The sequence below is a fragment of the Mycteria americana genome, chromosome 15 (assembly GCF_035582795.1).
Source record: "Mycteria americana isolate JAX WOST 10 ecotype Jacksonville Zoo and Gardens chromosome 15, USCA_MyAme_1.0, whole genome shotgun sequence".
NCBI lineage: Eukaryota > Metazoa > Chordata > Aves > Ciconiiformes > Ciconiidae > Mycteria > Mycteria americana.
The window spans coordinates 3,982,469-3,992,282 of record NC_134379.1 but is presented as its reverse complement, the minus strand read 5'-3'; the positions used below and the strand labels follow the sequence as shown (position 1 = coordinate 3,992,282).

At 39.9% G+C, this 9,814-nt stretch overlaps 1 protein-coding gene across 2 annotated transcripts; it reads right to left on the bottom strand.

Annotated features, from left to right (window-relative positions):
• Window positions 1-2,275: 2,275 nt before the first annotated feature.
• On the bottom strand, window positions 2,276-9,721 carry TUBD1 (tubulin delta 1). Of its 2 annotated transcripts, XM_075517911.1 has the most exons (9): window positions 9,576-9,721; window positions 8,353-8,547; window positions 7,602-7,749; window positions 6,945-7,161; window positions 6,164-6,395; window positions 5,176-5,340; window positions 4,332-4,472; window positions 3,622-3,805; window positions 2,276-2,614 (listed from the first exon to the last, which is right to left on the bottom strand). In XM_075517911.1, the coding sequence occupies exons 2-9, from the start codon at window positions 8,522-8,524 to the stop codon at window positions 2,512-2,514; spliced, it is 1,362 nt and encodes a 453-aa protein (XP_075374026.1). In that variant the 5' UTR covers window positions 8,525-8,547; window positions 9,576-9,721; the 3' UTR covers window positions 2,276-2,511. The 2 variants fall into 2 exon arrangements, with proteins under 2 accessions (XP_075374026.1, XP_075374027.1); XM_075517912.1 differs by lacking the exons at window positions 7,602-7,749; window positions 8,353-8,547; window positions 9,576-9,721 and having other exon boundaries at window positions 6,950-7,117.
• Between the last annotated feature and the right edge of the window lie 93 nt (window positions 9,722-9,814).

The window sequence follows — 9,814 nt, the reverse complement described above, 5'->3', positions numbered from 1 at the left end:
TGTAGTTTTGAACTTCCAAACAACTCAAATCTTTACTGAGCAGTATAGGGCTTGAAGTATGGCTGGATAGTTGAACTATGATTATTGTGCCTTCCCCTTGCAAGAGGGAGTTCCTAAAACAGGAACTAGAGCAGCTGAGTGAAAACAGAAAGCAAACCAGAGTTGTTGGATTATGTACTGTGGTCTGCAAGAAGAATATTGTCAAGATGGTCAAGTGTCTTTTTATAAGACAAGTTATTTGGTATATTTACCCTATCTGCTTTCTCCTCTCTGCCTTCCCTCTTGTGTTCTCCCCACGCCCCCCATGAATGATTCTCATTCCCCTGTGTATTTAATGATTTAGCTATTGAATTGAAGCACCAATATAGCTCTTGACTTACACAGGTAATTTTTCTGTTCATGAACTAGGTAATTTTTCTGTTCATGAATTTTTCAAGTTCATGAACTAGGACTAGACTCAACTCTAATGTGCGCCAACAGTTGCCCTACTACTAACAGGCAGTTGAAACTTTTTTTATTTTTCTGGAAGGCAAGAGAGATTAACATTGCCTGTCTGTAAGCTACCGTGAAATTTATCAGAATCGATGGTGGCTTGCATTGACACAAGCATGCCAGTGACCAGCTATTACTATGGGCGTATTTGAGCAGTTGTGAACTTAGCCCCAGTACTTACTTATTTTCTTCAGATTTAATCGTACAGTTACTTGAACCTTGTCAAGAAGTCTGTTTGCCAGCTCCAGGGCGGGATTTTAGTGCTTCTGTACCTGGCCTGAACAAAAGTGAAGAGGTAAATGAAACCAGGAAAGGAAACAAAGGTAAGAGTAATACAGAGTGTCTGCTGTGCTCTAACTGAAGCCTAGCAGAATTACAAAGTCACTTGTGCATCTACCACTGTGTTAATTCATTAAAGATTTAAAAGCTAAATCAGAATTGCTAACAGGGCAAGATTTCTATGTGGCCATCGTTAGCCATATTGCAAATGTCTTCTACATACCTAGCATCATACTGTGTGCGGGCTCATCGTTTAGTTAAAAGCTCAGAGACCCGGCATGAAACACCACTAAAACCTAAAGGGAAACTATGAGATTTGTCCGCTTGTGAAGGGAAAAGTCCTTGAGACTGAAGGGAAACTATGAGATTTGTCCACTTGTGAAGGGAAAAGTCCTTGAGACTGATCTTTAGATTTTTATTCTTGGCATACCTGTTTAATATTTAATTATTTCCGTGGGAGAACAGTGTGACGTGGGGGGAGGAATGGCAAGAATTCCAAAAGCTCTCCCTGCCATGAAGTGAAAAGCTAACAGAGGCAGAAGAAAGGTCGGTGTTACAACATAATCCTTAAGTCTACTGTACTCTTTACAGCACCCAGCCTGTGCCCCCAGAAGCTACTGCGCTCTCCTGCTCCTGGCAGGCTGGTGCGGCTGGGTGTTTGCGGGCTGCAGCTTCGCAGGGGCACCACCTTGTGGTCGTGGTAAAATTTGTGCGGAAAAGAGCCCATTTCGGAAATCGACTTTTGAAATTATACAATCTATTCCCTTTATTACATCATATTACAGGCTTTACATCTGACATCTACCAGCAATTCTCCTCCCAGATTTGTTTATATAAATAACAAATTAATAATAATAAAAAACCTTACCTGCTTCTAACTTATAGGAAGAAGAGAAAGAGTTGTAGTTTTGCCAAAACCTATGGTTTGCCTATAACAAATAGCCAAAACCTCTGATGTGCTATAGGGATGGTTTTTTTTTTCAATTGGTAGGTAACACCACTTGAAAACATGGCACAGTGAAATAGCCAGAAAAGCATATAATTCATTATAATCTCTAATATAACTCGAGCATGACAGGAAAATGAAGAACCCTTCATACCTTTTTTAAAAGATGGTTCAAAACTTCCGTTATTTTGTCAAGGTTAAGGTCCTTAAAATAGAATGTAGGTCTTACTTTACTTTAAAGGAATACATGGCAGACTATTGTCTCTTGAATGATACCCAAATGGAGTTTGGATTAATAATTCTGATACTGTGCATTTTTACCAATATTGAAGCATTCTAAGGTGAAGTGTTATCATGAAAAATTGAAAGTGGAGGATCAGGAATGCCTTACTACTGTAGTCAAGCACACATTTAATTTTTATCACACGTTAGTTCATGATAGTTTAGATGCTGAGAGTTTAGCCTGGAGAAAAATCCTTCTGTATAGACATTCTTTATGAAAAATATCCAATTGCCAAAAATGATGTTCAAAGACTTAGCTACAGTACATAGCAAATGTATTGAAAAATAGCTATTTATTAGATACATTAAATATGAATAATACCTGCCCATACAAATATATTCAGTTCTGATTCAGTTCTTGCCATTCTAACACACGCACACACTGCTTACACGACTGAAGAATAGCTACAGTCCAGTAATTTATATACTTCAGGAAGCTGATGGAAGGCTTTCCAGCACTGGGTTCTTTCAGGAAAGCTCTATTTCAGACCATTTAAACAACAACAAAAAAATCAAAGGACGGTGTAACTGGAGATAACTTGTTCCAGAGCTGTGAAGCTGTCCAGGAAATCTTCCTCTTCGATTCCGAATTTAGTATACTGGTGAATATAGGCTCTGTGTGTTGCAGTCACAGCAGGAAAATGGATAAGACGTTAGAAATCAGTGAAGAATCTGACACATGAGATCACATTGTAACAACTTCAGATGAAGATTGGTTTCCACCCAATAACCATGCTGGTTAGTTTCTACCGTGCTCTCTTGAACTCATTTTGTAATTCATACCTGTTGATAAGTCATGACTTGTTTCTAATAGCATTTATAACTTTGCGTATTGCTTAAGGAAACAAAATTGCAGCTAACAAAATTGAGCTAACTGGGAAACGGAAGGAGAAGTGATTGTTAAATGAGAACAGTAATTTATAGATTTGAGATGCGAAGCCTAAACCTGTGTGTGCAGGATAGCTTGCTTCTTATCACTGGTGCTTTTGTAACAGGTGGTAAAACTAGGAGCTAAGCTAGTGGAAGCAGTTTTCCTCCTTTGGCTTTTAATGGCAGAATTCCTGTGCTAGAAACTCATGTTTAACAGACATCTGCTGTGACATGCAGTAACCTTGGCTTCATGATGGTCAAAGTAGAGAAGCAATTACTTTCTAGATTTCTTGGTTCTAATGAAAAATCAAATAGCATGGGAGCCTTAGTAAACACACAAATCCCCTAAATGCCTCTGAACTGAGCCAGAAACTTGTTTCCTGGACTGTGCAGCATGTCTGTACACACTTTAGAAACTATATGATCAGTAAAAGAGTTTCTATGTGTTATTTTTAGAATGGTCACACTGGAATGCGCTAAATTTGGGGAGGTTTAGTACTGAGAAAATAGTCAGATTGACAGCACTAGAATATGTGGTCTCACTTATACACAGAACATAAGCATTGTTCTGTGTTCCTCACCCTGCCATCATGTTTCAAGCATAAAAATGTTTCCACTAAAGCATGGAAACAGTCTTCATGCTTATTCACCATTACTCTGCTGAAAGAGTGAGCTGTATGTACAATGATTTTGCTAACACTGAAGATATTGGCAGTTATAAATGAAGTATCAGCATAATTATTTTCACTTACTTGGAAGCAAACATATTCCAAGCTTTTCCTACAACGTCGTCCAGAGGTTTCAGCAGGAACTGGCTATTGCTGACCAAAGAAGCAGACTTTTCATACTTGTTAAATGCTCTTGGTGTTTTCCACGTGTTAAAAGCGTCCTGAGGGCTTAGCCATGATGTATATAATGAGGGATCTTGGAAACTTCCTGTAGCAGAAATAAGACAGCCCTTTTGACAAATGTGATGCTACAAGCTCCTACATCTTGATCCCAGTGACCTAATCAATGCTTGGCAGATCAATTCAGACCTTGAAAAAAATCTGCAGAGTGGTCAGCCTGTTGAAAATATAACTGTTTTAAACAGATTCATCAGATTATCTAGAAGCATATTCTTGTATTGGTACTTCATCTGCAAGCTATGCTCATCACTCCAAAAGCGGCTAAACATATTTTCAGTCAATATAGCCAAGAATCTTATCATATATACGGACTTCAGTCTTCTCCTCCTTCCCTGAAGTGCTTCAGGAAACACAGAAGTCTCAGTTGTAAACACAACAGCCCTAAGCAATTACACAACGTGGCCTTGGACATTAAAATGTTTCTAGAGGGAATACTGACCTTAGTGGTCAAATATGTGGCCTTGCATTTTTTTCACTTTCATCAGATATGGTTGCAAAGAAAACAGTGAGATGTGAAACAAGAATCACTGATGTACCGTGTTTTTCTTTCTTACCTAAGTCTACGCTCTGCATATCTTTTCCTCGCAGGATTACCAGGTTGGCAATGGAAGTATTGAAATGCAGCGGCTTGTTTGTGGAATGACTGGAGGGGATGGAGGAGCCTAGACGTGGTGGTTGTACTTGCCAATCAATACCTATGAGATTTTGGAAAAAAAGATATAAAAGAAAGTTAATGTTTCAAGAAATATGGATTCAGACTAGCTGAGGAGTCAGATGATAACTAACACTGTGCCCCAAGCTGAGATCCTATTAGAGTTTGTAGTTTCTGCACGTTAGTTAAGCAGCAATTACACAATTCTTAGAGAAAAACGGTGCTAATCCAGCAGTATTTGCCTGGTAGTCACTAGTCTTACCAGGGAAAACGGATACTTGTTTCTATACTTAGCAGTCTGCCAGCCCATTCTTTGCATAACTGGAAGCTATACTGAATTCCCCATGTAAATGATATGGGAGAGCTAAGCATGACTTTTATTAGTAGAAGGTGTAGAAAGAAAAAGCATAGCAGAACTAACTATCCAAGGAATGTTCCAAATGAATCATGTAAATTAAGTGCACGGCCAAAAACTGTTTGTTTCGCGTATTTTCAAGAGTTATAATTAACTGAGATGTCTGGGAGCAAAAACAGGAGCAAGACAGGAGCTGCTGGGGCAGCTGACTGAATAGTTAAAGGAGCAGCTGGCTATGTAGAGGCAAATTCCTGCTGTCTGAGGGCAGCAGCTCGTTTCTACACTGGCTAAAGCTAGTCAGTGAGCTCTACAAAACAATAAGCTTTATTTCATCTGTAAAAATAAATGCTTAAAGAGTGATGGATACTGAAGATGAGTGAATGCTTTTTACCTTCCTCCATTTTAGCATTAGCAATGAGCATCTGCCTTAAATGTTTGATAAGTCCAGGCCAACTGAATGTGCTATAAGCCAGGGAGTTTTCAGGCATCTGAGGTATGTTACGAAGACCCAACATCTTGAATTCGGGATGTGGAACTAACGTCTCCATTAAGTCTCCTGAAAGAAGAAATTAACAGCTGCTCATGTTTGACAAAAATATTGCATAGGCTAGCTAAAATAGGAGAAGAGAGTGAGGAATTTTACAAACATCTAACAATTTAAAGTAAGAAACAAAGCAGGATATATAAAGTTTTAATTTGACAAATATATGGACACACATCAGACAAAGTAATGCAAACTTTCCATGTACTACTGAGTTCTATACAAGCATGTCAGTAGCTCTTATTTTACAATTTAGACTTGTCTTGCTTTATAGTCTGGCTCAAAATCTCAAAGACCCTATGCACTGCTAAAGAGATTGACAGAGAGCTGTGAAAGTTTAATTTTACAAGCAAAACTCTTGGCAATATGGGTAACTTTCTCTAATCCCTTAAAGATACAAATGTCAGCCTGTTGCTTGTTGCTGCCAAGTTGTATGCTAGCCTGTCTCCTGCCTCAGCAAAACACAAAACTTTCATTTTGTTTCAGTTTATACAAACTTCTAACCTAATGTGAAATGTAAAACTCAGTCCAAAATTAGTTCTGCACAAATTTCCTCCAAAATGTAAATAGGTACAAGGGTGTCTGTAATCACTTAAAAAAGCAGAAGCAGGGTTCTTTTGGTAACGAATGAAGCCAGAAGCTGGGTTCTATTTTTGACTCTGCTACAAAATTGGGATTGAACTTCTAATTTAGTCTTTTGCTTCGCTTTTCCTATCTTAAAACTTGGGATGTATCTGAATACTTGAGTAAGAAGACTGAAGAACTTAAATTCACAACATGAAATGATTACAGAAATACGTGTGAGAATGCATTAGGCAGCTATATTATAGTTAGATACCTAATGGGTTTCTGCTATAGTGTAAGCCTCCTTCTGCTGTGTAAGTGGGCTGGAAAACACTCCCCAGCTGATGTGCAATGACTTGATTTACATCCCTGAAGGAGATCTGTTTAATATTCATCAGCTGAGCACAGATCTTGTGGATTACATCATTTTCATGAACAAGAAGGGCATCTGATGACTGGTACAGATGTGACAGAGTCAAAACAGAGTTGTAGTTTTGAACAATGACCTGGAAACAAACAAACAAACAAAAAACCCCACACAAATGAGAGTCAAACAACTTAATGTCTTTCTAGTTTATAATCTTCCAGCTACTGTCATTTCCTCAGTTATGATTTAGGAAGTGATTCACGTTCTTTGCCAAAGTGCAGAATGAGGTCAGGAGCTAGCAGAGCTTTTTCATGGAAAGAGAGAAAGACCTGTGAAAATCACGTTACCCTTCTCAGTTCATACAAACGTGCTAGAATAAAATCTGTCTGGGAACCGATTACAGTGCTGAGATACTATCATAACAGGAGATTTCTAGTTAGCTAACAGAGCTTCTCATGAAACTGCATGACACTCTAGCACTTATATTATCAGGAATTTTTTTTTTTTTGTGAAACAACATGTACCAAATATTAGGCAAACAATTAGCTGTGTTACTTTCTGTCATGTTGAACTTTTAAAAAGTAAAATGTACCTCTTTTCTAGTTTATTTCAGTTGCAGATATTTTATGTTTAGAAGTAAACAGTGATTATAAACTTGTAGAATATGTCTGGGAAACACAACATTCACCTCACCGGTGCCGTAGGGCCAGATAACATGGTTTAGTATAAAAGAGGTTGGAAAATTATCTCTTAAACACTGGGTCACAAATGCTCCCAAGCCAGATCCTGTACCACCAGCCATGCTCATTATTGTGAAAAATCCACCAAGTCGATCGCATTTCTCTGCTTCTTTTTGTACCAGATTCATTATTACTTCTTTGTGTCTAGGCCCGTGAACAGAATAACTGTTGAATAAAAGACAAAACAGTGAGACAGGTTATATCAAAATAAAAGCAGTAAGGTGAAGCTATTCATAAAGGATACTTTTCTTATTTTTCATATAACCTGGTGTTATGTCACCCATTCTATCTGTAGTAAACAATCCTCAGCTGTGACATTTATTTTGCAAAACAGCTGTTTATAAACTGTGCCTATTGTTTCCTATTGTTAAATCAAATATATTCACTCCATTCTGTATTTTCACTGAAAATACCAATTTCACCTTGCAAAAAGCAGATTAGAAATTTTGCTGCTATATATATTGCTATTCTAACTTTAAAATAAATCAGGTTAATGTTATATACTCTGTGCCTCATGCAGCTGCAATAGTACCACTCCTAGAAAGTCTAGACAGCTCATTAGCCTCTACAGTTCCCTTAGTGAAGCTTGAAACAATTGTTCATACCCATTTGCCCAGTTGTTCCCAGACCCTTGCTTCTGACAGAAGTGCGACCGATCATCATATTTCCAGTAGCCAGACCTGGCAGCTATTGATAAGGTTTGGCTGATTACTTTAGGTTCCATGTCAACAAGCACAGCCCGGGCAACAGGTACTGGATAGGAAGAAAAACAAAACTAAGAATAACCTGCCAATATTATAACTTGTTTATGTAAGATGGACGGACTCGCACCACGGCCCAAATTCTATTCCTCCCACCCAGAGAAGCTGAACTATTAACTTAATGGGACAGGAAGGTACAGGAAGGAGGACTTGGCAATGCCCTGGATTTCTGGAGAACCATCTATTGTTCCAAAGACAAATCTGAACTCTAGAGACCATAGATCTGTCAGGAAAGAAACCACTTAATGCGTTTGAGAACACCAAATTCAGGTACTCTGGGTCCTACTCCATGGTATGATCTATCTACAGTAGAAAATGCAGATGTTTGGAAGGAGACATTATGTATACATATATGCTCTGTTTCCAGCTGTGTTACTGGCAGACTTGCTCTGTGGTCTCACACATTGCTGTACTGATTTTGCTTCCATGGTTGTTAGCAATGTCATGAAGGCAGAGGGTTGTGACAATTCTTCAAGACTGAAGGTAAAACTCATTCTTCAACTGAAGGTAAAAGACTTTTATTATTCCCGTACCCTTATCTGTATTAGGCTGGAAACCAGACCTTCTGTGGGAAACAAACACTTAAATGCTGTACCTTCAGATTCCTTCTCACTGAAAAAACGTTCTTTGCAAGCATCATGGTAGGATTCATTCTCCTTCTTGGAGCACAACCCGTGTGTGCTGTGGACGTCGCTGCAGATAGCATTAAACACCTCATGACCAATCTGATTACCACACTGACCAAGCTGGACTGTGACTATTGACATTCTTATTCACTTTGTATTTAAGCCTACAAAAGAAAAGTATGCCTTTAGTAACTGTGGAAAAGAGAGGGGGGAAAAAATTCTGACAAGTAGATTTCTGATTGCAATTTTTTGAGAACCTCTAGTGAGAAGGAAAAGGCTACGCTACAACTACAGGCTATTTCTGGGGAAAAGCAGACTGTCAGCACTTTCTCCTGAACATCAGAAGAATGCAGATGGCAGTTTACAGGAAATCAGTCTGTTTACTGTTGCTATACATCTGAACGGGCTGAAACCAACCATACAGCAAGCAAAGTCTTTGTTTTCTTACTTTTGCTTAGTAAGGCAGGATAGAAACAAATAATTGTAACTCCAACAAAGTTATTGGATTAGGCTCTAAAAGCATAATAGGCATAATAAGAAAGGACCATATGCCTTTAGAAATGTGAAGCCTGTTCAAAAAATCTAGCTGATTTCCAGCCCTGTGCTGCAATGGGCTTGATGCCAAAATCTGCTGAGGTGACAAAAGGATTCCCTAGAGTATTCCCCTTGCTTCCACCACAGAAAGCAAAGGTTTTGATTCAGTACCAATATGTTTTGACACTTTTTTCCCCCCACTTAGCATTTTGCAGTAGCTCTGGTTTCTCACTTTTCTATTCTCCTTTCACAGAAACAAGGTCGATTTTGTTAACTCACTTCATTATTCTGGGCTATTTTTCATTATCATCCCAGCTGTGCTGGAGCACTTCTGTAACAGCATTCTTTGGGTAACTGCCAATGCCCGTAACTTGATCCTGCTGCATTTTGCAGGCAGGTATGTGCGATTTTTTATTTCTGTGCTTGATTTCAGCACTGCTGCCAGTCTGCACCTCACAGCCTAAGGCCAGCCTGTGTGTTACAGCAAGGCCGAGTTATTCCTCACAGCAGAAAATAAATAAATCTGTAAATTATTTTAAGAAAAGGCTCGTGTCCAACCCACGCGTGTGGTACCGACCCTCCCGTGCCTACTATCGGTGTGCTCTGCGCATGTCACTCGGAGCAGGCAGCCGTCGCTTGCGCCCTCCTCTGCAGTCACCTGCCTGCGTGGGGAGACCCACTCGGGCTCCGCCGTGCCGACAGGGCCTGGCCAACGGCCGCGCGCCCTCCAGAGCCGCCATGTTGCCGGTGCTGCCCGCCACCCGGCCCTCGTGTCGCTCGGCCACCTCGCCCCTTTCCAGAGCCTTTCTCTTCGCCGGCCCGCTCCCGCCCGGGCCTCCCCGCCAGCACAGCTGCCCTCCCGGGGTGCTCGCCCCCGCCCGGGCAGCACCGGCCACC